General features: G+C 51.1%; 2 protein-coding genes across 5 annotated transcripts in view; both read right to left on the bottom strand.

Annotated features, from left to right (window-relative positions):
* SMARCD3 (SWI/SNF related, matrix associated, actin dependent regulator of chromatin, subfamily d, member 3) overlaps positions 1-26,638 on the bottom strand; it is a 251,183-nt gene that overhangs the window by 72,552 nt on the left and 151,993 nt on the right. Inside the window, exons 1-2 of one of the 4 annotated variants that reach the window (XM_048951414.1) lie at positions 15,907-17,782; positions 12,319-12,514 (exon numbers count right to left, since the gene is read on the bottom strand). The exons of 1 other annotated variant lie outside the window; for it this stretch is intronic. The gene's annotated coding sequence lies outside the window, so the exon portion shown is untranslated. Of the gene's footprint in view, positions 1-12,318; positions 12,515-15,209; positions 15,320-15,806; positions 15,853-15,906; positions 17,783-26,638 lie in introns of those variants that run through there. 2 more of the 4 variants (XM_048951413.1, XM_048951412.1) reach the window with 2 other exon arrangements.
* On the bottom strand, positions 22,439-26,548 carry CHPF2 (chondroitin polymerizing factor 2). Its single transcript, XM_048951409.1, has 4 exons — positions 25,968-26,548; positions 24,747-25,311; positions 24,241-24,423; positions 22,439-23,973 (listed from the first exon to the last, which is right to left on the bottom strand). Exons 1-4 carry the CDS (start codon positions 26,237-26,239, stop codon positions 22,711-22,713), a joined length of 2,283 nt encoding a protein of 760 aa, XP_048807366.1. The 5' UTR covers positions 26,240-26,548; the 3' UTR covers positions 22,439-22,710.

The following is a 26,638-nucleotide window of genomic DNA, read 5'->3' on the forward strand; positions in this document are numbered from 1 at the left end:
ACTTCAGAAGAGTAGACTTTGGCCTTTTTGAGGATCTGACTGGAAGAGCACAGGGGAGGGCTGCAAAGATGGAGCATCTAATGATGGGGAAAGGCTGAGAGCCCTGGGACTGACCGTGTGGAGAAGAAAAGGCAAAGAAGGATCTGATGAGTACTGATCAACATCTGAAGGGTGGCAGTCAGGAGGACGGGGCCCGGCTCTGTTTGGTGGTGCCCAGTGCAGGACAAAGGGGCACTGGACACAGACTGGAGCCCAGGGAGTTCCATCTGAATGTGAGGAAGAAATTCTGTGCTATGAGGTTGGCAGAGCCCTGGAACAGAACCCAGAGAGGTGGGAAGTCTCCTCTGGAGATAACCCAAACCCGCCCAGATGCTTTCCTGTGTAGTTGCTACAGGGAACTGCTTTAGGGGGCTGAAGTGGTGAGCTCCAAACGTTCTTTCTGACCCCTACAGTTCTGGGGCTGTGTGAAAACGCTAGCATTTTTTACCTTAGAAGATTGGGATTAGGGGACAAATCAGGATAAAGAAGGTAAATAATGCACTGCTATTTACCATCTCTTGCTGTTGGACCCTGCTTCTGATCCCTGCTAAATCTAAGTTTGCTCCCTTCAAAGACCATCACAATAGCTCTAGAAGAAGCGGTGCCTGCTGCATACAGTGTGTAAAATCAGATTCTTATTAGGTGGATGTAGTACAAGCAGACTTACCACTGTTTTCACACAGCCTTTCTTTTCTCCCTTCTGGTATCAGAAAGGACTGCTGAGATACAGACACTTTGTTTCCCCATTTTCAGTTTTGTCTTCCTGCTCCTTTGAAAGAATCCCTGGTGCTTCTTTGGCTGCTTTCCTAAAGTAAGCTGCAGACACCTCTTCAATGGTGGCAATTTGTGACTGAGGAAGGAACTCTTCAGGTGGAACAACAGTGCACAATTCATTTGTTTACCACGGGGAGCTAGGAGCTGCACCCCGCTATTCACAGCTGGCTCTTGGGAGGCTCCAGGATCAGACACCTGATGTGCGGACCGCCTTTGCTTCAGGTTCAACCAAAGAGGAGCCCACAGCCTGTGCTGCTGAGCTCTGAAAAGAGCCTTCCCTGCAAAGCCCTCTGCACATTTCCATGGGAACAGACACATGCCTTTCCTGTTGCCGAGGAGACACAGCGCTGCTTTCTGAGCCTGGCAAACGGTCCCCAATGCACTGCAGCATCCTTGAGACAGGAGCAGTTTCACACCAGCGCCTCCCTCCCCACTCACCACCTCCTCCCATTCCCTTTTTGCACCTGCTCTTAGCACTTAGGTGCAGTGTCTCCATTCCCCCAAACAATTGGCTTTGATATCAGCATTTAAAATGACACAGCCAACCTGAACACCTCCACGTGCATGGACTCTGTCCTCCCCACCACTGTAATTATTCTCATATACTGAGCGACCACGCAGCGCAACAACTTCCTTTGGTACCGATCTGCACTTGAAGCTGGGTGGCAAAACCAGCGCATCTCTCCTCCGCCTTCCCTCACTTTCGCTATTTCTAAACGGAAAATCGAAAGGAAAAAGCAAACCCAGAGGGCTGGCTGAGCACTGCAGGCCTCGGGCTGGCAGCGCCCGGAGGAAGCGCAGATTCTCGCTCTCGGAGCCGCGCCTCAGGCCGCGCTCGCAGCCGCGGTCCCAGACTGCCGCTGTGCGGCCGCCGCCGGCACTGACCGCAGCGCTGCGGGGCGGCCGGGCGGGGCGGCGGGCTCCGGCTGACAGCGGCTCTCCCCCGCGTCCCTTCCTCCCTCAGACAACCTTTCATCTGCCCTTTCAGATGGAAAAGAAAAGGGGAAGGACAAAAAGTAAACCGGCCGGGTGGGGAGCGACAGTGCTGTGCAGCAGCGGGCCCTGCTCTTCTGATGGGGGGAGGCAGAACGGATGGAGACTGCGGTCAGAGAGCTAGCGGATGGAGCATGCTATCGCGGGGAAGCCTTGAAACGTGGGACCCTTGGCGGCAGGAGGGCTCCTCCTCCCTCACATCTGAGCTTACAGAGCAGTGCTAACCTTCACAGTCAGGAGGAACGAGCTCCAGGCTCCGAGGGAGACCTCAGAGCCCCTGGGCTGCATCGTGCATGAACAGCCTGAGAAAAAGGCACGTTGGACGCCCTTCTGCAGCAGCGCCTGCTTGTGGGATACGCTGTCACCAGCGGTCTGCTGTCAGCAGATCCTGATCACAACGTCTCCAAAGAGCGCTGAGACTTGTCCAGGCCTTGACCCACCCTGCCCTCATCCACAAACAGCAACACTGACTCAAGAGCCCAACAGACCAAGACAATTCTGAGGGCAGGGATGAAGGATGAGGGACCCCAGGTCATCTTCCTGACCTTACAGATACAGAGGAAGGGTCGGATAGGAGCAGATCTATCCTGCATGCTAACTGCTACCTGCTATGGGTATCTGATCAAGAGTTCGTGCCTTCAGATAAAACAAAGCTATTTTCCTCACTGAGGTTCTTCAAGATGAGGACAAAACCCCTCTCTCTCTCTCGGGTAAACAAATATAGTGAGTCCTTGTGGCCACCCACTATAAAACAGCTTTAACTACACCTTTAATCTCTTTACGTGTCTCTTCTGAACACTTTTCCATACTCCAGAAGGCTTTTTGAAGCACAGCTACTTGAAATGGAACCTCTATTACAGTAAAATGTAGTCATGTCCCAAGAACGGCATCCTTCTTGGACCCAGCTTTCATTCCTCTGTTACCACAATCCCAAAGGCCATTTGCACCTATACAAATTTATCCTTGTTTATTTCTCACTATATGATCCTTGCATGTTTGTCTACTAAAAATTATGAGCATTAAAAAGAACCCAATGTATAAATCAACTATCTAAAGAGTCCAAATTGGCCGGTAAAATGTAACCCTACCCAATATTCATCACTGCACTAATTCCATCACCTTACGTATCCTGCCACGTATTTCCACCTGCATCCAAGGGCTCGGATTACTCTGTAACCTCAGTGCCAGCGCAGCCCTGCTGCTGATCAACTGATGCAGTCTGTTAGCAAGTGTGTGAACCAGACAAGAAATAGACAGCATCCACCTGTGCACCACACAGCCCCGTGAGGTCCTCAGGGAGTGCACAGAAAGCAGCTTTCCCCAAAGGGAGCTCTGAGCCACAGAAGTACCTGAGCCTATCATAGCTAAAAAATCTCATCACTGTCACTGGCTTTACACAGGAAGATAAAAACCAGAAGTGGGTGGTAAATTAAGTGAAAGCTGTAACCATTATCTGTACGGTGTGTTGTTACGAGGTGCTACTTTGAGGTAATACTGGAATGAAAGGTGACATGGTGGGCACAACTATCCGAACCGCATCATCTGATTTGGACTGAAAACAAAAACAAACAAAAAACAACCTACAAACAAAAAGGAAGCAGGAACCACAAATAGCTTGCTAGGAAGATAGGAGCCAGTGCCGAGCTGACAGTGCCTCATTTATGTCCTTACAACAACAACGCCTGGATTTTCAATTATTTTTCACTATCGCTTCCCTGCTGGGCACCCAAGTGTCTCTGCTTTCAAAATGGAGACAGTATTATCTACCTTCCCTACAACAAGGAAAAGAAAACCTGAAGGAATGGGCATCTCTATTCCTGGACAACAGAACTACATTTATCAAAATGAACACATAGCACTATAGGAGCCTTAACTCATAGCAAGTCTGTGTGACATGATAACAAGTGTCTAGTTAATAGCCTGGCCTTCCTATGAAGCACAAAGTGAAGGAACTCTTTGTGGGGCAGCAGATATCAAGAGATGATGGTAAGGAAATGCCTTTTAAAGAGAATGATGCAACCACCCCAGGAGAATGTGAAAGTTCTGTTGGAAGTGACCTACAGAGACCAGCCAGTCCTGAGCGCCTCAGGGCTAACCAAAAGCTGCAGCACACCACTGAAGGCATTACCCGTCTGCCTCCTGAACACTGACAGGAACGGGCACTGACCATCTCAGCAGGAGGCCTACTGCAGTGCCTGACCACCCTTACAGCACAGAGATTTTCCTCATGTCCTGTCTGGGGCAGCTCTGTGCCATCCCTGCCCATCCTGTACCACCCCTACACATCCTGTACCACCCCTACACATCCTGCGCCATCCCTGCCCATCCTGTGCCATCCCTGCACATCCTGCACCATCCCTGCACATCCTGTGCCACCCCTACACATCCTGTGCCATCCCTGCACATCCTGTGCCATCCCTGCCCATCCTGTGCCATCCCTACACATCCTGCGCCATCCCTGCACATCCTGCGCCATCCCTGCACATCCTGTACCACTCCTACACATCCTGTGCCATCCCTGCCCATCCTGCGCCATCCCTGCACATCCTGTACCATGCCTGCACATCCTGTGCCATCCCTGCACATCTTGCGCCATCCCTGCCCATCCTGCGCCATCCCTGCCCATCCTGCCAGTGCTTCCAGGAGCAGAGCCCAAAGCTGCACACAGTACTCCAGGTGTGGCTGCTCCTGCCCTGATCCCAGCAAGACAACCACCTCTTGTGACAGAAGGCCAGCTGAGTTCAATGCAACCCAAAATGCAGTTGGCCCTCCTGGAGGCCAGGGCACGCTGCTGGCCCACGGTGAGGCTGATGGCAGCACAGCCTTCTGAACGCTGCCTGCTCCTCCCAGCTCAGGACATACACAGATATAAATACCAGGCAGTAGTGCCTGTGCGTTTGCTCTTTCACTGACCTCAAGTAACATGACTTCCATACACACATGTATCCTACAAGTATGAGCAATCATCACGAAAATATGCACAGCACTTTTCTTTAAAGAGCAAAGTGCTCCAAACTGAAAATACGACATAGTAAGTATTGATAACACTTCCAAGTCGCTTATGTTTAAGAAGAAAAATGAGCGACACAGGGGAGCTCATCAGTTAGGGGCACCTACTGGAAATCAAAAAAATAAAGGAAAAACACAAAACCACAACAAACAATGACAAAATCATACAAGATTCTTCTTTTAGAGTGAAGTAATGATATAATCAAAATAGAGGTGAGTAAATAAGTAATACAAATGACATGGACAGTGTTCACCTTGCAATCTCTGCTGTAACTCGCTCTCAGTTGAAGAACTTAATGTAATTGACTCAAGACCAACAATGATGCAAAGTTGAAAGCAACAGAAGAGTTTTACACAGTGTTTCAGTAACAAAAGTGTCCTAGAAATGATTATGATTCAGATCTCATTCGATAGATATGAAAACATAGGTAGTTGTTGACACTGAGCATTTCTGTTAAGTACTTAGAAATAAGTCACAGAAGATGCTCGTGGTTTATGCAGATGACAAAATAAAGACATGTTGATTACTACAAACACCCCTACAGAAAGGTGCTAAAGTCAGAACTCTTCACGTTGGTGGTGAGGCCCTGGCACTGCCCAGAGCAACGGGTGCCTCATCCCTGGAGGTGCCCATGGCCATGGATGGGGGCCCTGGGCAACCTGAGCAGGTGGGGGACAGCCAGCCCAGAGCAGGGTTGGAATAAATGATCTTTAATACATGGAATAAATGATCCCATCCAAATCAACCCCTCCACAATCCTCTGATTACTGTAGGATCCATTCTGCTCTTTATATCACGGAGAGGTGAGAAGCTCTCTTCTCACTGTAAAAGGAACCCACGGGAGCAGTTCAGATGCAGACACCTACAGTCAAACAAACCAGGTCTTCTTTATACACTGGCAATGCAGTGTCAGAATTGAAACTGCAAAAGCATTTTGTGTAACTATTTAACAAGCACTGAAATGTACAGCTGCAAACTGAATGGTGTATGCAAGCTGCTACTCTTCAATTAGCTGCTGTGATAAAAAAACTGCTGAGCACATTCCAGACACAGAGATCCTATCAAGAGCTGCACATGCTGAAGAATGCTGCCTCGGTGCTTCAGCTGGGCCAATCAAACTGTATTTAACTCAGATTTCAAGAATTTCTTCACAAGACAGATATGACAGAGGAATTCTGTGACAGAACAGTGCTCAGGCAGAGCCAGTCTTAGCCTCACACACAGGTCCCACAGGGGCTTACAGCAAAGCAGTGGAGGGGAGAGAAAGCACCACAAGAACAGGAACAAGCAGCCAGGACAGAGCAGAACTTGTAAAACCAGGACTTCAATGTTTTCAAGGATAGGAAGGAAGCAGAACAGTTGTGATGGTTTACAAACAAAAACGTAAAGAATGTTCACAATTAAATTCCCTTGTAACCAGTTGCATTTGTAGGCATTTGAAATAAACAAATTTTGGTTATCAGAAAAATGACAGCAAGATTGCTAAATATTGCAGCTCAGCGTTGGCCCTTCAGTAAGAGTGAATTTTGGAAAGAAAAAAAAAGGATAAAGAAAGCGCAGGGGACTTCTCAGAATGTCAGCAGTTCAAATGCCATCCACGTTAGGACACCGGAAGCTCAGACTCAAGGCCAGGCTGGATGGGGCCCTGGGCAACCTGATCTGCTGGGTGGCAACCAGCCCACAGCGGGAGGTTGGAACTGGATGATTTTTAAGGTCCCTTCCAGCCTCAATTATGCTGTGAAGCAAATGGTGTCCTGGGCTCCATCAGCAGAGTGGTGGCCAGCAGAGACAGGGAGGGGACTGGTCCCCTCTACTCTGCTCTTGTGAGGCCCCATCTGCAGCACCGCATCCAGGTCTGGAGCCCCCAGCACAAGGAAGACAGGGAGCTGTTGGAGAGGGTCCACAAAGAGCCACAAAGATGCTCAGAGGGCTGCAGCACCTCCCTACAAAGACAGGCTGAGGGAGCTGGGCTTGTTCAGCATGGAGAAGAGAAGCTGCGGGGTGACCTCAGTGCAGCCTGCAGTGCCAAAAGGGAGCCTGCAGACAGGAGGGGAGTCAGCTCTTGGAAAGGGGAGATGGCAGCAGGACGAGGGAAATGGTTTGGAGCTGAGGGAGGGCAGCTGGAGGTTGGATGTCAGGGGAAGTTGTGTGCTGTGAGAGTGGTGAGGGGCTGGAACAGCTGCCCAGAGAGGCTGTGATGCCCCGTCCATGCGTGGAGGTGTTGGAGGCCAGGTTGGATGCGGCCCTGGGCAGCCTGGGCTGCTGTGAAATGGGGAGGTTGGTGGCCCTGCATTGGTGGGGGGTTGGAGCCTCATGATCTTTGGGGTCCCTTCCAACCCAACCATTCTGTGATTCCAGATGAGGACCACTCCAAAACTAGTGTCTCCTATTTTATCACGTTGGTCCGTGGTGAATCAGAGGTGGATGTTGATGGTTTGGCAGTAGAGGTCGAACCGTCCCAGTAATATTCTGTGACATTCCATTGCTGTGTTACAGCTGGCAGCAGAGGAGCAGCCTGATAAGATGGCACCTGACATGGAAGTCTGTATGAAGCAAAGATGTGCCATGAAACAATGGCACCCATGGACATCCATCAACACTTGTGAAGAGTTATGAAGACCACAGGGGATGTGAGCGCAGTGAAGGCTGGGTGGATTTCAGCAGTCAAGATGGCGGCAGTGAGTCACTTCCACTGCTGCACATCATTAGGAATGCAGCACACAGGTCCTCATTCATTAGCTGGCAAAAATGCATAGCTAATTGTAGTCTCTGTGCTGAAAAATAGTAGTCTGTAGATGAGGATGTGCTCCATCAAATAGTGTCATTGTGCTTTGTAGCTGCAGTAGTTTTCATGGAAATAATTAGAAGACATTACTTTTGGAGCAACTACATGCACTGCTACACTCTGTAACCTTTATTAATAAAATACTCAACCTTTTGCAAAAACAATATAGCACATCCTTAATATGTGTCAAAAGAGAACAAACCCTGAATAATAACAGCTAAATGAAGAACGAAGCTCAGGGAGGAGCTGTTGTAAGCATAAGTGAAAACATCATTTAAAACACATCTGCGATTCAGGAGAAAGCACAAAATTTAAATGAACATTAATTTAGATTTCATAAGTCACAGAGGGACAGTGACAGACACATAGATGAGTGACAGACTCATTTATACTGTTATCTGATCCACCTGGTGAACAGGGAATAAGAACTACACATAAACCAGATGAGGTTTAACAGAAGCAAGTGTAAAGTCTTGCATCTGGGGAGGAATAATTGCATGCACCAGTACAGGTTGGGGGATGAGCTGCTGGAGGGGAGCTCTGCGGAGAGGGACCTGGGTGTCCTGGTGGATGACAGGTTGCCATGAGCCAGCAGTGTGCCCTTGTGGCCAAGAGGGCCGATGGCTTACTGGGGTGCATTAAAAGAGCGTGGCCAGCAGGTCGAGGGAGGTGATCCTCCCCCTCTGCTCTGCCCTGCTGAGGCCTCATCTGGAGCACTGCGTCCAGTTCTGGGCTCCCCAGTACAAAACAGACAGGGATCTCTTGGGAAGAGTCCAGCGGAGGGCCACAAAGATGGTGAGGGGCCTGGAGCATCTCTGCTATGGAGAAAGGCTGAGTGAACTGGGTCTGTTCAGCCTTGAGAAAAGAAGGCTGAGAGGGGACCTGATCCAGGTCTATGAATATCTGAGGTGTGGGGGGCAGAATGGCGAGGCCGGACTGTTTTCAGTGGTGAGTGGAGACAGGACAAGGGGAAACGGCTGGAAACTGCAGCATAGGAAGTTCTGCACCAATGTGTGCAAGAACTTCTTTACAGTGAGGGTGACGGAGCACTGGAACAGGCTGCCCAGGGAGGTGGTGGAGTCTCCTTCTCTGGAGATGTCCAAGACCTGCCTGGATGCCGACCTGTGCGACCTGCTGTAGGGAACTGCTTTGGCAGGGGGTTGGACTCGATGAGCTCTGGAGGTCCCTTCCAACCCCTACAATTCTGTGATTCTGTGAAACAAAGGCACATTCAGTGAACCTAGAAGAGGAGACAAGGTGCATATTGCATGGAATGGGAAGCAAGAAACTGAGAAAGGTCTTCAGAAACATGGAAGAAACAGCACAGTAAGCTGCTCCACAAAGTAAAAGCTGAAGAGTTTGCACAGCCCCAAGGGCAGGAGCCAACACAGCATGGCAGCAGAGCTAATGCTCACTTTGTAGCAGCACGTACAACCTGATGTGCTGCAACAGCCCCAGGGACACAGACAAAACACAGGTGTAAGGGTATGACAGGAGGGAGGGTAACAGCAACAGTGTGAACCAACTGAAGCCTCCTGTACTGCCTGTGACCCCACCTGCTGTGCCTGGGTTCGTTAATTTTCTTCACAGAGGCCCGTGGGGCTGTTTGGGGTTGGGCAGCATGGTGTTGACAGCACACAGATGTTTTGGTGTCTGCCAAGCGGTGCCGTGCAGAGACAAGGACCGTTCTGTCCTTGTGCTGCTGTGAGGGGCTGGGGGGCACAGCTAGGAGAGCTGAGCCAGCCTGGTCACAGGGATGTTCCTTCCCTTACAGAGTTGTACATGGTGATAAAAGCTGGGGGAAAGAAGATGGACATCGAGGGAAGCGATCTGTCCTTCCATAAGGCCTCACGAATGACGAGCCTGCTTTCCTGGAAACGGAAGGCCACCTGCCTGCCAGCTGGAACTACTGACTGGATTCCTCGTTCTGCTTTGCTCTACCAGTTAAGCTGTCTGCGTCCCAATCCATGAGTTCCCATGTTTTTCCCTTTCCAATCCCCATCGTGCTGTAGGGCAGTAAGAGCAGAACTGCATGAGGCAGCGAGTGCCCAAGAAAATACAGACGTCAAGCGATACAGATTTTGTCAGCCACAGCCACCCACAGCATGAGCCCTGTGCTTTCTCCTACAACTGCACACAGTGGTCACTGCTCTCTGTGGGCAGAGCCAGCCAGGATGCTGATCCGACTGCACGAGGTTATTTCTATGATCCCAAAGAAGAAAAACATGGGAATAAAAGAAACTGAAGTAGTAACCTGTCCTTTTATACCACTGAAATGGAAAGCTTCACGAAGTTCTCAATGACTGATATTTAAAAATGATTCTCTGCTGACCCAGCAGGTACAAGCACAGCTCTTGGCTCTCCACCTGGACATCATCAGTAACAACAAATTCTTCAGTCTCCACAAATTATACGTATTTTGCCAGGGGAAAGTGTTTGCAAATCTTTAATACTCACAAATTCATACACTGTGAACGTTAGGCCCTGCACTTCCTCCACAACACTTTCAATTTCTTTAATACAATTGAAAGCACATCTGTAAATCAAAGGCTGTGTGCACATTAAAACTCAAGGTTATAAGTTTTCCCACTTCAGTACAACTAAAAACTATGGGCATGTGGTTGGTAAGCTATATTTTCTTTGCTGCAGTTTAGGATCTTGATAGGAGCTGAATTACCTTTAAACAAATTACTTTCAGAATGCATTTACAGGCAGAGAACAAGACAGCTAAATTTCAGGGTAAAAATAAAAGAAATAAAAATAAAAGATACAATAAAAGAATGGCCCAGGTTGGAAGGGACCTCAAGGATCACGAAGCTCCAACCCCCCATCAATGCAGGGCCACCAACCTCCCCATTTCACAGCAGCCCAGGCTGCCCAGGGCCCCATCCAACCTGGCCTCCAACACCTCCACGGATGGACGGGGCATCACAGCCTCTCTGGGCAGCTGTTCCAGCCCCTCACCACTCTCACAGCACACAGCTTCCCCTGACATCCAACTAAGCCTTTCTTCTTTGAGCTTAAAACCATTCCCGCTCATCCTATCACTGTGTACCTGAGTAAAAAGTTGATTCCCCTCCTGTTTATAATCCCCTTGGTGTTACCTCACAGAAGCATTTTGCCACATTTGCTGCCTTGCATTCAATGGACCTTGATCCCAACCATACACAAGTAAGAAAATCACAGGCAAGCTTCCAGGGATTAGCAGGTTATTCTTCTCTTTGCCTGTACATACAACTTCTTTTGGGATGGACCTGCAGATCTCCTCCTTTTGGTCTGGTCTCTGTTGCTGCCAAGTGGCCCCAATCTTCTACCATTGGATCCCAAATAACAAGAACTACCAAACTGCCCTTCCAATGGGCAAACCCTTAATCAGCAACAGCTGTGAGCTGCATTCGGCTGCTCAGTGCCTTAAGGGATAGGCAAACTAAACTGTCCCACAGTCCTCCCTGGACTCAGAATCCCAGAGAAAGTTCAGCTGAACAGAAAGGGACAAAACAGTAACAGAAAACATAATCACAGAGAAGTAAATGGATTGAAAATGTGGCTAGAATAGTGCAGTCCAGTAAAATGGAAAGACTCCTTCCAGAGAAGGTAACGCTGAAACAGCAGACCTACGAATTGTATGATTTGTAAGAATCAGACAAGATTTGTATGATTTTGTAGGATGCAGCCCAAAGTGCTGATTCCATCATTAGCTGAATTAAAGGCATGTGGAAATCATTCTTTATTTGCTTTACTTTCCTCTTCTTTTTTTTCATAATTCCACTACAGGATGGATGCAGTACATTACAGCTCTGTGCTCCACGGAAACCACGCTCAGTAAACCACCACGAGTATCTCCCTGGACCAGAGCTCCCCAGCTCACCAGCAGCAAAGAGCCACACATTGCACACACCAGGCAAAGTCCATAGCAGCGCTGCAGCAGCTGAGCAACATGGTTGTTAACAGGCCAAACCAGACAGTGACAAGCCCAACGTCTCTTAAAACCAAGAAGTTATAAGCCAGGCTATTTAATTCCAGAGCAAAACAGACTGCATTTTCTCACTTCACCAGTGGCAATTTTACTAGTGAAATGACCTGTGCAGGCTGTGAAAGACAAAAAGGCACTGAACCTTACAGCCATCCTGCATTGCTGACCGAGAACAGATGCAGCTGGGCACTTAAAGTGGAAGCAACAAGAGCAGAGGAACTAACATTAGAAACTAGAGACCTGAGAGAGAGGGATTTGAGAACCTTACCGTGGAGATGACCGATACCTTCCAACAACAGCACCAGGGAAGCCTAATAGCAAAGACTTAAACATGCTAATTTAAACCTGCCGTGAAAAGTAGTGCATCCTACAAATCAATGACTACCACACGAGCTAATTGCATTTACTCGTAGCAGCTGAACTAATAAACCACCACAAGGAACACTTGCTATCACTCTTCCCCCACAGGCCTGCTCTTAGCACCGCATTCACTAACATCACTTGTTCTGAGCCAGGTCACTCTGCCGATCGTCCCCTCCCTGACAGCGCCAGCAGAACCATCAGAGAAAGAGCTGTGCAACCAGAGGGCAGCTGAGGGCAACAGCAGCAAGCAAGCAGTTCAGGGCTCACTTCACAAAATACCAGTACTTTCCAGATATCCAAAGCAATATATCTTCCAGTCCCACGCCACAGACACATTCTTCTCAGCTGGAACATGTTGCCTTTTAAAGGACTAACACCTACCTGTGCCAGACTAGGCAGACGGCGAACACCTACAGTCACATGTGTGCAGACCAAGAGGGAGCAACAACCTTATCCACAGCAGGACGGGGCAGGAATCCAGATATTGTATCATGATGAATGAGCAGCAGACATTCTAATTGACCTGAAGCAGGAGTAGCTCTAAGACAGCAGGTGGAGGACACATTTGGATCCAGCTCTGAAAAGAGAAAACAAAATACTGAGTGATAGAAAAGAAGTATACAATATAAATAAAAGCTTTCTAGAACAGACCAACCCATGTGATACTTCATAAGCAGCACAACTTGAAAGGAAGGATGCAACTGACAGTGACTAAAGCCCTCCCTGCACATCCATGTTGCCTGTAAGGTACTTCTGCCCAGGCACTGCACCACACCTGGACAGCTTGTAAGCTGTTCAGCTGTCAGTCTGTAGCCAGCTTGTGACTGAGCAGGTTGGAGATAAGGTGAAGTATACTTCCCTGTAATGTGTCGACATGTTGAGGCTTACGCTGGTAAGAATCACAACATGGTAAAGTTTGGAAGACATCCCTGGAATAGGCCTGGTCTAACCAAGAAGATGGGGATGCTCATGAATCTCACATGAATGCTCTCGGTTCTATTTCTGCCATAGGACATCTCCGGTAACTCTGGGGAAAGCAGCCCAGTCTGGGAGCTGCTGACCAACCAGCCTGCTTTCATGCTTCAAAAAAGTACCTCTAAAGGCTCTTGACCTTCCTGGCATTTCCACAGGAACTACTGGCTACCCTGACAGGCTGTCAGTGCTGCAGACAGGAGAATGACTGACCCCACAGACTCACGGTACAGTCAGGCAGCTTCAGTGGCTGCATGTTCACAATAAGGTCCAGAATCGATGGGCCTGAGGAGGAAAAGGCCGCTCCTTGGAAAGGAACATACGAGAGCATAACTTTGTTTTAACAGCCCTCCACTGCAGGTGATGAAGGGCAGAAGCATTACAGCACAACAAATGTGCACCCACAGCACTCACAGGTGTGAGCTCACACCAAGCCATGCAGTTAGAAGCAGCTGTTCAGAGAACAGACAGACAAGAAAGGAAACACGAGCATCACGGTGCCAGGCTGGGCAGTCCAGGGCAGCAGCAGAGCAGACAGCCCCAACAGGGCAGTAAGGAGTCTCAGCTCAGCAGGGTTGAAGCAGGGCAAGAACAAAGGGCAGAAAGACTGTGGTGAATTGTGCCAAAATAGAGTTAAAGAAGGATAAGGTCTGGGATAGCAGTGACTGAGCACAACAAAGCAACAGAGGCAGTGCAGGTCAGAAGGACTGGGCCAAGCCAGCAAAGAGCCAGAGCGCGAGGTACAGAAACAGCACTGCCATGCTGTAGAACAGGAGGTATCAGAGACTGACAGAGCAGCAGCCTCACGCTCACCATGCCCAGGGGCCAGGCTGGGAATTACTCCCCTAGTGCCCACGGGCAGGAATCCTGCTCAGAAAGGAGGTCTGGTTCCTCGTGGCAGTGCCCCTGTGGTGAACAGTTGGGTGTCGACTGCTACTGAGGCAGTATCAAGAAACCGGTTCTTTTCAGAAGGTGCACAACTCCTCCAGGCATGTCGTACTTTGAAGTCATTGTCCAAGAAGGGCGCTGCTGATGCCCACAAGGTTGGAAACCTGCAAGATCATCTGGTCCAACCCCCCTCCCATTCCTATCAGTACCACAAGCACTAAACCATCTCTCATAGCTCCTCATCCAGGCGCCTTTTGAACACCATCAGGGACGGCGACTCCACCACCTCCCTGGGCAGCCATTCCAGTGCCTGACCACCCTTTGAGAGAAAAAGTTTCTCCTAATATCCAACCTAAACCTCCTCTGGTACAACTTCTGGCCATTTCCTCGGGTCCTACTATTTGCCTGGGAGAAGAGGCCAGACCCTTTTGCACCACAGCTTCCCTTCAGGAAATTGTACAGTGCAATGAGGTCTGCCCTGAGCTCCTCTTCTCCACACTGAACAATCCCAGCTCCCTCAGCCACTCCTCATAAGGTTTGTGCTCCAGACCCCTCACCATTTCGTTGCCCTTCTCTGCACACATTCCAGGGCCTCAATGTCTTTCCTGTAGTGAGGGGCCCAAAACTGAACACAGTACTCGAGGTGCGGCCTCACCAGTGCTGAGTACAGGGGATGATCACCTCCCTGCTCCTGCTGGCTGCACCATTTCTAATGCAGGCCAGGATGCCGTTGGCTCTCTTGACCTTCTCATCCCTCTCACATTTAATTTGCACTGGCCTTTCCCAGCAACTTGACCCCGGGGTCCCTCCGCAGGTGGTGCCGAAAGAGGAACCTCAGGAGAGAGCTCAGGATGCAGAGAACGACAGGGAGGGAGAACCGCCTGCCGAGGCAGCTCGGCAAGGCCTGCGCTGAGAGCAGCGGTCAGACGCGGCGCACTTTGTACTCGGCGAGCACCGGGCGACGCGTCTCCCTCTGCGAACACGGCGGGTGCAGCCCAAAGGCAGCGCCGGAGACGGCCCGCGGCCGGCTGCAGGACAGCACCGGGTGCCTCGGGGCGAGGGGACGGGGATCTTTCCGTCCAGGCACCGTCAGACGAGCGCTCCACGCCCCCGGGAAGCTCAGCCCACGCGGCAGGAAGGGCCGCCGACGGCTTCTGCAGCCCACACGCGGGGCGGCATCCCGGGACGACGCCCCCCGCTCTGCCCGCCTCAGCGCGACGCGCCGAGCACCGGAGCCGCCGCGGCCCGTCCCGGGGGTGTGGGGCGCGCGCTGAGAAAACGGCGGAGGCCGAACGGGCGGCACGGCGGGGCGGCGCCGCGCCCGCGAGGAACGGCGCGGGGCGATTCCCGGCCGGAGGGCAGCGCCGGGCAGAGGCGTCCCGGGGCGGGGGGCAGCGGGGCGCGGCGCTCACCGTCCCGGCCATTCTCCTCCCGCCGCGCCCGCGCCGCTCTCCCGCTCGCACCGGGGCCGCCGTCCCGGCGCTGAGCGCCTGCGCGACGCTGCGGAAAGCGGCGCAGGGACCGTCTGCAAAGTGCGCACCGCGCGGCGCGACCTGCGCAGGGGCGGCGGTGCGGAGCAGCCCTCCCGCAGCCCCCGACCGCCGGCGAGGAGGCACCGCGCGGGGGCGGCCGCTGCCGGCGCTCGTGTTTTAGCTGCGCTTCGGGAGACGGGAAGGCGGTCGCTCCGCGGTCCCTGCGAGAGCCTCGCGGGGGCGGCGCGGGCCGCCTCCTGGAGGCGGGGGCCGGGGCCGTACGTTCCCGGTCCCCGGGGCGCCCCTGCGGACGGTTTCCGTCCGCCGCGGGGCTTTGAAGCGGCCGCGGGTAAGGGATGGCCGGGCCGCCGCCGCCGCCGCCTCCTCCTCCGCCGAGCCCCGGCGCCCCGGGCACAGCGCTGCGGCATCTCCTCGCGCACCGCCGCCGCAGCCCCCGCGGCGCCCCTCACCACGCCGCTGTCGCCGCCGCAGCCCATCGGTCGCCGCCGCCCCGCACCGCCGTCGCGCCCCTCGTACCTGAGCGCCGCCGCACCGCACGCAGCCCCCCGCCGCCGCCGCCGCGCCTCCGCCCGCCGCCACCCCGCCCGGCCCGGCCCTGCCCCGCCCGCGGACCCACCTGGCAGCGGGGCTGGGGCCGGAGCTGGGGCTGACGCGGTGCCGCCTGCTTGCCGGGTGCGGTGCGGTGCGGCTCCACCGCGCCAGCAGCACCCGAGGGAGCGCTCAGAACCCATCTCTGCCCGGCGGCTGCCGCGGGCGCTGCGGGGACAATCGCTTACCGCGGCTCAGCGAGACATCGGAGCTGGTGTGGCACCGACTGCAGTCGTACTCTAACAGCGAACGTGGGAAGAAAATGGCTTTGAATCGTGTCTAATACTTCGAATTCAAAACCGGTCTCTGCCGAGAGTCGTTATCCCGAATTTGCTGCTCCTCTTTGTACCTGCCCTTAAGCAGCTGTGGGGTGTGAGGATGCTGTGCTCGGGGCCGTGGGTCTGATCTGCTGTGCCGAGCACTTTGGGAAGGACAAGGGATGTTGTTCAGTGAGAATCCAGTAGGAGATATTTATGCAGTACGCTTTCAAAGAACAATTTGAGTAAGCGCTGAGGGAGTCTACTGTAGGTTAAAGAAGCACCAGGAACAATGAGAGATGAGTGTTGCTATAGGAGGTGTAGCGAAGGTGCTGCGCTGAGGGGCTGTGAAGGCAAACAGCTCAGGTTAAGAGGAGAAACAGATGAGCAAAGACAAGCAGATCTTCCAACTCCAGGTGTTCAAATCTGGCGTAAGCTTAAAAACTAAATAACATCTTGTAAAGATTATGAAGTGGATTTGTATCTCTTATAATTGGGGCTATACATTCTGCCCTAAGTTTGCACTTTTTCTGCGTGGTATTCTCAAGCTTTTTCACAGAACCTGAATCACAGAGAGACCAAGGCTGGGGGCACCCAAGGCTTCCTCTGGTCCCACCCTGCCCCAGCAGGGCCACCCAGAGCAGGGTGCTCGGTCCCACAGCCAGGTGGGGCTGCAGATCTCCAAGAAGGAAACTCCACAGCCCATACGAGAAGGCTGTGCCAATGGTCCAGCATCTGCACAACTGTGCTTCCTGGCAGGCAGGGCAACCTGGGCCCCCATTTGTGTCCAGCACCGCTTGTCCTGGCACCAGCACCACTAGAAAGAGCCCAACTTTGTCCTCTCTTCAGGCATTTAAGGCTACTCACCACAGAAGAAGACCCTCCTGAGCCTTCCCTGCCCCATGCTGAGCAGCCCCAGCTCTCAGCCTCTCACAGCAGAGGTATGCTGGGTCCTTCGCCATCTCTTTGGCTCTGCATTGGACTCTGGTGTGTCCAGATCTCTTTTGTACCAGGGAACTGTGACCTCCTGGTCACACTTTGCCTAATGCAGCCACTAATAGTGTTAGCCTTCCTTTTGCCACTGCTTTTTGCTCTGGTATACAATTGTAAAGGGAAAAATAGTTTTTGTTACCCATAATCCAGAAACTCACCTTTGGGTACCTTGGAAGAAAAAGTTTAGCATGCATATTGTAAAGATCTGTAAGTGCTGTACACATCCAGGAAACACAGTCTGAAATAACAGTGCAGCAGATGGTACCTGCCTTGCCTGAGGGACAAAGCCGAGCCCCAGGTGTCACGGCAAGAAAGCACTGCGTGTTGGTTTAGGCTCAGACTGCCGGTGGGAGGCTGCTCAAGTGAGCGAGCCTGGGTGTGCTGTAAAGAGCTGAGAAGCGTGTTTCATCACAGCTCTGGGACTGGGTGATGCTCAGGGCCAAATAGCAGGGGCAAAGCTCCCAATAAGTCATCCCTGTAGAGTAAGGAATGGAAGAGCATGCAGGGAAACAATACTTCTGTTCTGATAGGGCAATACTCATCTGTTAATGAGATTGTCTTCTGTGTCCAGACATCTGATCTCAGCCAACCCCATACCCAGTGTTAGTAACCTCATACCTGGTCTTTGGGACATTCTGGACGGTCTGCACACCATTTTATTGCACCCTGAGTGCAGCTGGCTGTGAATCACTTTGGAGTGAGAGAATTCAGCACCCTGAGGGCTGTGACTGATACCTGCAGTCATCCTGGGGATTCACATGCAAACAGCTGAGCTGCTCAGAGGCAAACCGTGCTGATGAGTTGGGCTGCACATGGAAAGGTCACATTATTTATATTCCAGAGCCTTGGAGAAGATTGATGGACACCTTGATCAGATGCACTGTTTTTCACAACATTTGCATCTTTAAAGAAAACAAAGTCTTATTAGTGAAGAGCAGAGCGGTAGCTCCTTCACAGGAGAGGAGACGAGGACTATTTTCTTCTGTTTCTTAAAACTAATAGCACAGCTGGGACAAAAGCTGCCTGTGTTTGTAACGTATTTTGTACTTTTTTTCTCTGTGATCAGAAGTAAACTGTTTCAACAGGATAAGGGTTAAGTAATCCTGCCCAGGAGATCCAGAACAGTGAGTTACCCTCGCTGCAATGAAACAAGAAAGAATATTCAAGTGCGTGGAGCCAGTAGGAATTGAAGAATGTCTTAGGTTGGAAGGGAGCTTTAAGATCATCCAGTTTCAACTCCAAAAGAAGTGCACACAAACGTGTGTGCAACTCACGGCATGGGTCACGGCAGACTAAGCAGAGTTGGAGGCACAGCCAATGCCCAAAGGGGGCACGCACTGTATGTTATAAGCTTGATTATGACACTCAGTGATTTGGCTTCTCAGTCAGCCTGTGACCCCCAGTACAGTCCAAGAATTCTGTACCACAGTCCTCACGCAGCTTATCACTTCTGGCTGAGTGTCCTTGAAGGTCGGTCCTTCTTTGCAGACAGTAGCATAAAAATGGTGGTACAGGTTTAAGTCATAAGTGCCACCTGACTCATTTTGCCTGTTTCTGCCAATGGCCAGCAATGAACACCTACAGAGGATCCTAACAAGGCAGACACACAGTGATTCCTCCTGGAGCCCTTTCCTAGCTCCAGTGCTTTCTGATTCAGACCTACTGTGGCCGAGGTGGTGGCTCAGTGCCTCACTGCTTTGAGTTGCTCTTTTGTAACTCTCCTCAACTGTGTACTCAGTTGTGAAATTAAAGGCCACTGTCTCAGTTGCAGCTGGGTTGGAATTGTTTTCCTCAGCGTGTCTGCTAGGATGTAACGCTTTGGTTCTGGGAGGAGACCAATGTTGATAACATGCTGATGTTCACAGCTGCTGCTAAGCAGTGTGGCTCAGAGGAAAGGCAGCAAAGGACCCAGAAGGGAGCAGAATTAGAACAGCTGTCTGAAACCGGCCAGAGGAATATTCCATACCATATGGCATCATGTGGAAGGAGTTTTGAAGGAGATGAAAGTTGATCTTTCCTTCTCTTCCACTGCTCAGGGGCTAGCTGGGCATTGGCCCAGAGTGGGGAGCAACTGCTTGTGCATCACTTGTTATACACATTCATATACACTGCCATGACTATTATCCTTTCCCTTTTCTCTCTACTAGTAAACAGTCTTATTTCAACCTATGAGTTCTACTTTCTATCCTGTCATCCATCCCCCTGGGAACAGAGGGAGCGATGACTGCATGATGCTGAGCCACCTGCCAGGGTAAGAGACAACAGTCAACTCAGTGCCCAGCTCGTCAGAGGGATTGGTGTGACCACAGGGCTGTGGCACCGTAGGGTCTGCCAGAAGGGTCGGGGTAACCGCAGGCTCAGACAGAAAGGCCAGAGCAACTGTGGGACCTGTGACAGAGCTCGGGGTGGCCGCAGGGCTCACAGCAGTTGCAGCAACTGCAGAGCTCACATCAGGAGCTGGAACAACCACAGAGCCCATTGCAGGAGCCACAAAGGACACGAGTCTGTCTGCATCCATGCGATCACTTCATGTGTGCACCTTCAAGGGAGCTGCTGAGTCACGGCCTGAACCCCTGATTGACCACCTGAGGCCGGCGCTGGGTCGGCGCTGGGGCACAGCGAAGGTGATTCACTGCTGCAGGAAGGCTGGAGCCTGGCTGCCCCCCTCCCAGGCCCATTTAAGAGCTGACTGCAGGGGGGGGAAGGATCTCTGCTGGAGATCTGCTCCTCTGAAGTGTCATAGCGAGCCCAGGACACGGGTAAGCATTCCATCTCTTCTGTTTTGGTATAACAACTGCATAGCCAAACTCTGGTATATTTCATATCTGTAACGTCTGTACATTCACTGATTACACAGCACCCAAACCCTCATTCGCTGGAAAAGCATCTGCTCTGTACCTCACCTCCTAGTCACTGTCATCACTAAAACCATAGGCCTATTTTCAGCTGAAATTATCTTTCAGTTTGAAGAATTAATTTGTTCCAGCTCTGCTCCAACAAGGACACACACAGCGGCCCCAGACCAAATCCAGGCAGCTTCTAAGCTCTCCGCAGAGGAGGCTCCACAGCCTGTTCCTGTGCAAGAAACCTGCACCAGTGCTCCATCACTGACGGCACAGAAGTGCTTCCTGATGTTCAAGTGAATCTCTAATCTTATTGCTGAAAAGCTGAAGCAGTGCATGAAATCAAATGACTGTCAAGTCCATAACGGCCACCTCATCATCCTCAGCTTGACTTGTAAATTTAAAGGCTGAAGACTTGACAGCACTGTAGCTTATGTACTATGCAACAACCTCACTAGAATCCGTCACGCAGCAACACCAGCTACACTAAGCTTATCTGCCAGCATTTCTGATTTCAACTGCATGTAGTCTTACAGCAGGAATAAGTGCAGACTAATAAACCTTCCTGTTCTGTATGACACAGGATCAGCTCTTCAACTTTTTGTTTTCTTTCTTCATTATATCATTTGCCTTATTTCATTCTTAATTTACCATTCCCAATTTGCACCAGTTAGAGCCTAACTGCAAACCTGCCTGCCTAGAAGATGCAATAGTTGCTTTCACTAATCCTAACCTCACCTTGGAATGCAGACATTTATCAACAAGCCAGAATTTGCAGACTCAAGAGTCTGCTGGCAGAAGACCTCTCCCCCAAAATGCAGCTCCCAGCTTCTTTCGATTTCCAAAGACAGGAGGTGCTCTTAGGAGTCTCTAGTTCTTTCTGTTCCAAAACACAGTGACACGTTACATAATGATTCCTTCAAGTTTTCTGGTTTAGCTCTTCATTTTGCTTATTTGGCAATGCACAAGATCTCACTGTCCTGTGTCAATGCCTTTTCTCCTCTAAGGAGGATTCACTAATAACTCTCACCTGCCCTATGTTATTTGGAAACCTTTTTCAGTAGCAGCTTGTTTTACATCACAGCTATACCCAGCAATTACATTTCCTGCAGGTTTTTGTTTCATCACCAGATTTCCTGACAACTGACTCACTGCATCTTTTTCCATGCTTAATATTTCAGCTTGATTGTATGACACCTGTTTCCCTCTCATTCATTGCATCAGATTGCTTGCTTTGCTTACACTTTTATACATCCAAACCCTGCTGTCATTCATTCAAATGCGTGATTCAGAACAGTGGCTCAGAGAATTAGGCTTCAGCATTATATCATGTTGGAACTTGCATTTACAAACACCTGGGAGGCCTCGACTTTGACTAGAAGAAATTCTCATTAAAATATCCCTTCTGTCTGGCAGTAGGAATGATTAACACAGATGCAGTGATCTTTTTGTTGTTTACTTTACGTGAGAGAGAATACTCTAATAGCTGCAACTGCCACGGTGGAAGAATCTGTGCTACAGCTGAGGTCTACTTGCTGTGCTGCAGTGGATTGGAGGCTCATTCAAAGCTATAGCACTCGCTGCTCGCAGTATCTAAAGGAATGTAAGATATCTACATATTCTCTGAGCTCTAAAGCACAGTATTTCAAGTATTGCTTCACACTGAGTACATCTCCTATTAGGATCGTAGTGCACCAGCAAACAGCAGTTACTGTAAAGCAGCCACAGCAATGAAGTTCCCATCAGGTTCTTCAGATCTCGCTCCGAGGTTCACTTAGCGACACACGCCCCGATAAGAGGCGCACAAGAGATTCCTTCTCCCCATGTCAGCATCAAGCTCTCTTTCTTTTCAAATAAACGAATTTGACTTTTTATCCCTTTTGTTGCAGGCTGAGTACTTCCTTTGAAGCTTTTCAGATCTTTCATAATCTGCTTGAAACTGATACCAGAGCTCCACCTTATAATCATAAGTAAAGCAAATACAATCGTGTTCCTTAAATACTGCATGTGTAGCCATGAAGAAGGGTAGTCATCCCCCCTGGCTCAACATACTGAAATTGAGATTGCTCCCAATTCTAGAAGAACCCAGCATAATACAGTGGTGCTCCACAAGGCTGGTGTTTGACAAGGGCATTTTCAGTTCCTTTACCTTCCCTGATTATATAACAAAATGCGTGTTCTGCAGTTGCAAACATAGCAAAGTGAAAGCACACTGAACAGTTCTGTCCAGCAGCAAACTAGGTCAGTCATGTTTGTGACTCCTCAGAATTGAGTGCATGCAGAGAAGAACTCAAGATGTGCAATGACAGCACTGAGGTGGCAAGGCCAACATAATCTTGTTCCAGAAAGTACCTCCTATTCTGTCTCTACCCCACTCACCAGAATTGCATGGCTCAAAGATCACCTGAACAGCTCTTCTTACACCCCTCATCCCAGAGCCTATAAAGTTTACAAGTAATCACATCAGTCTGCTTGAAAAGAGATCTATTTGTTTAAAAAAACGAACAAAAAAAAACCCCAGTCAACAAAAATCAAACCAACCCCAACCCACGCAAAAGCAAAAAAGTAAAACTCCAGAAAAACAGCCTTTCCACAGCTCCTGCTCGTGCTGCAGAGCAAGGCTGGGAAAGCCTCTCTCCTCCCTTGACCTCACATGCCCTTCAACCACAGCCAGGCTCGGAAGGGGATGGAAAGTGCCAAGTGTTAAGGTGCAGCTCAGCTCTCGATGCTCCCAGTCTCTCAAGTACTGTTGGCCTGCTCCTGTTCAAACAGTGCCATGGCTAAATGTGAGCGGGACGCAAGCCCTTCCAAGTTACTGAGGACGCAGCGGTGGTACAGCTCCTCGCTCAGCCGGGGGTTGCAGCTCCTTAGTGCATATTTCTGCACTAACCCAGGCTCCACGGCCCGAAATAAGTGCAAACCAGAATAATGGAGGAAGACATCAAATACCTCCATGCTCTCCAGCACTTCATCTCGATCTAGGATATCAGCTGCTAGCTTGGTACGTGCTGTCATATAGTCAGAGTTATAAAAGCAGGCCTCAGCGAAGGAATGTCTGTCAAAATGTCCATCCTTCAGGAAGTCAGTGCTGGAGGAAGCGGTCTGCTCGCCACGGTACACCAGTGCAGGGTTGAACTCTTGAAAGTGCACTGGGAAAAAGACCTGCCAATTGCTGATCGTATTCATGCGGCAGCGGTTCAAGAACTCCATGTTGATTTCTGTCCAGACACTGGCCAAGAAGAACAAGGTGTCCACGGGGTGCTTCTTAGAGACTATATCCATGAGCTTCACTTGTGACGGCACCTCGGTTTTGACACTAATCCAGGGGATTTTGACTTCTGCATAGCGTTTCTCCAGCTCTCCTACCATGGCCTTGACTCCAGCAAATACATCTACCTGGTTGACTCGCTGGGCATCATACGGATGGTAGATGAAAAGCAAAGTCAACAAGGCATTATCATGTGTGTCCAGCGTGTTCATAGCATACATATCCAGGAAGTTTGACACGAAATCCAAGTCCTGCACCGTCAGCGGAAGCACCAGTTGCACACGTGTGGCCTCTGTTACGTACGGCATGGGAATAATCTCTACCTTACTCAAGGGCCGCACTAAGCTCACTCGCTTAACTAGGACGTGACTGTGGCCCTTTTGGGTCACTGCCTCCAGCAGCAGGTCCAGCGTGTATTCCATCCCTCGGGTGGGGTCGAAGCGCCGGTAGCCGTTCAGCAACTGCCGCTTGCTGAACCGCAGCAAGGGCTGGTAGCGGCTGTTAAGCTGCTCCAGTGCTGACTCAATAATGTCGCTGACGTCTGCTTTGCTGGCTCCAGACAGCTCACACTTGGGGGAGCCATCAAGGCAGGAGAAGAGGTGCTGCTCAGTGAAGTAGTCCCAGCTGATGACCTCAAAACGCGACTTTGGAAGAAATGGAGAATTGATCCCCACAGGCCACGTCAAGCTTGCCTCGCCCGCAGGAGTCAGCGAGGTCAGATTCCTGATCTGCATCTGTGCAAAGAGAACACACACTGACTGATCACTGACCCTTTCTCACAGGTACAGGCCATGCTCCGCTCAGACCTGCTTCGCCATTAGAGCTGTATCTCCGTAGTTTTGAATTGCATGGTATCAGAGTGCTAAGTCTGAGAGACAGGACTATCTCTTGTGTTTGGCTGATGGCCATATACAAATAGAAACAATCCCCTCCTATGACAAAGTTGGAAGAAAAGGAAATTTGTTTGGACAGTAGTTTTTGCAGATTTCCCTTACACATACCTGCAGTTCCTGGATCTCCTCGTAGGCTCTCTCCAGCTGGATCCTGCTGAAGTGCTTGTGCAGCCGGTACATCAGGGTCATGTCAGAAACGGGGTGCACAGCAATAGCTGCTTGGAACTCCTCTTCCTCCTCCTTGTCTGGATCAGCGTTTTTAGCCAGTTCATATGTATGGTAATACTGACCCTGAAAAGGACAGAAGCCAGTAAGACTGGAATGCTACCATTCACAGTGAAGCCTTCCCTCACCCCAGACATGCATCGTCTCCTCCGTCTAAGCTGACTGCAGGACCCAGAGGTAAGAACACAACACAACAGTTCTCATTCCAGATGCTACCTCTATATACTACAAGCCTGTTTACTTAATGCTGCCACAAGAGACAACTCTCTCCTCCTCTATCTTACATCAGAATCAAGCAGAAAAGCCCTTTTGCTGTACAGCAGGGACTAGTAAGAGTATGGGGTCCATCCAACTTAGCTAACACAAAACCCTCGGGAGAGAGGTAGTACCTGGAGCTGGGACACACAAGGGATGCCAAGGAAATCGATGATGCAACGTCCCAGCCACTCATCCGGGCGCACGCTGAGGATCTCGTTGCGGCAGCTGTCCAGGTGTGGATGAAGTTTCAGCAGCAGGCTGCGGGACAGCAGGTAGCCAAAGCCACCATGGCAATAGCGAGCCTGCTCATCTCCCCCAATGAACTCCTCTGCTCGTCCCAGGTAGACATCTTGGTTAATACTGAGATGCGTCACCAGAGCCTTGACTTGCTCAGCCTGGGCATAGGTGTCATCCTGCATGATGTAGAACCAGTCATAGTCAGAACCAAAGTGCTGGTGGATATAGTACATGGTCTCATACATCAGCCAGATGGGTCGCTCATCCCCGTGGGCCACCAGCACCATGCCATGAGGCACCTTGGCGCTGCGCAGCCCTGTGAAGTACAGCAAGCGCGAGAAGTGATGAGCGATGGTCTTGTTCACAGCCACTGCCAGAGTATTCAGGGTAGCCCTGGAAGTCAGCACTGCCACAAATAGCCTCTCATGGAATCCCAGCTCTGTTTGGATGTAGCGAGTTCTGTAAAGAAAGGACAGAACCACATCACAAACTACTGGGTGACAAAAACCAGAAGATAACTCGGTGCCAGAACTTCCTAACTGCTGGCAGGACACCTCTGTAACTTCCCCCACCACCTGGGACTTAGAAACAGTGAAGAAATCAACCTTAAAAGTAGAGCTTTAAGACCAGACTCACTAGGAAAAATCCCATTTAATAAAAGCACAAGTTTATTTCAATCTGGCAGTACTTAGTCAAACTACTGCAAGTTAAAACAGTGAATTGAGAGCCAACCACTAGCAAGCCATGCACATTGTTACTAACAGCTTAGAACTTTCCCAATGAATAGGGTAGTTAATAATTTTGTAAGAGTCACTTCACACATTATTAGCCACAAGTAACAGGAGAGGGAATATTCCCAGCCCTCCTTTGGTGTTTTTCTTTTTTTTTGTTTGTTTGTTTGCTTTGAAAAGCTCGCTACTGCTCCCCTTTAAGAGAGCTATCTCAGCACCGCACCATGCTGTTACAACCGATGTTTTTACACTACGTCACGTATTTCAAAGTGCGCATCTCAGCTTGAACACGTTAACTCATTAGAAGCCACAGAGCTCCGAACACGCAATGCGCACGACCGCCTTCCTCCAGGAGCAGCCCACCCACCAAAGAACAGGTTTTACCTGAGCACCTTCTTGTAAGGCTTATTGGGGTCCCTGTAGTACGGCACGATCCGAGGCCGGAAGTCCTCATGGCCCGGGCCCGGCCCGGCCTCAGCCGCCTCGTGCCCCGCCCCGCCGCGGAGCTCGGCCCGGCCCGCCGCTCCCAGGCACAGCTCGTCGCCGCCGCCCTGGCTCCAGGAGGCGCGCAGCAAGCTGAGGCTGCAGCCCAGGGACAGGCCGAGCACGAGCGGCAGCGCGGGCCGCAGCGCCGCCAGCAGCGCAGCTAAGCGCATAGCGACGGCGGGCACCGCGCTCCGGAGGCGACCGCGGTCCCGTTACGGCTGGGCTGCGCTCACGGCGCCGCGGGACATGGCCGGGCAGTCCGCCCGGCAGCTGAGCAGAGCGAATCCTGCAGGGAGCGTGACGGGCTCGGCCCGCGGCCCTCAGCGGCCCCGCGGCGCGGCCCGCTGCGGGCAGGGCGGTGCGGCGACGCGGAGGCCTCGGACGGGGCCGGCCCGGAGCGCTGTGCCGGGGCGGGGAGCGGGACCCAGCCGGCCGCTCTCCCACTGCTGCCACCTCAACCGCCTCATCGCCACCCTCTATGCTTCCGCTTCCTCTTTCCTCTCTATGGTGCCTCGGCAACCGCTCTATCCGCCTGCCGCCTCGCCTCTATGGTAGCGCGAGGCGCGGCT

Source organism: Lagopus muta, chromosome 7, assembly GCF_023343835.1.
Source record: "Lagopus muta isolate bLagMut1 chromosome 7, bLagMut1 primary, whole genome shotgun sequence".
NCBI classification, from domain to species: domain Eukaryota; kingdom Metazoa; phylum Chordata; class Aves; order Galliformes; family Phasianidae; genus Lagopus; species Lagopus muta.

Bases quoted from the DNA above. Each gene is read 5' to 3' on its own strand.
- CHPF2 (XM_048951409.1), bottom strand. From the start codon at position 26,239: ATGCGCTTAGCTGCGCTGCTGGCGGCGCTGCGGCCCGCGCTGCCGCTC. The intron at 25,312-25,967 runs GTAAAACCTGTT...CTTTCTTTACAG, and splicing joins CCTTACAAGAAGGTGCTCAG to AACTCGCTACATCCAAACAG. The intron at 24,424-24,746 runs GTACTACCTCTC...TGTCCTTTTCAG, and splicing joins CTTGTGTGTCCCAGCTCCAG to GGTCAGTATTACCATACATA.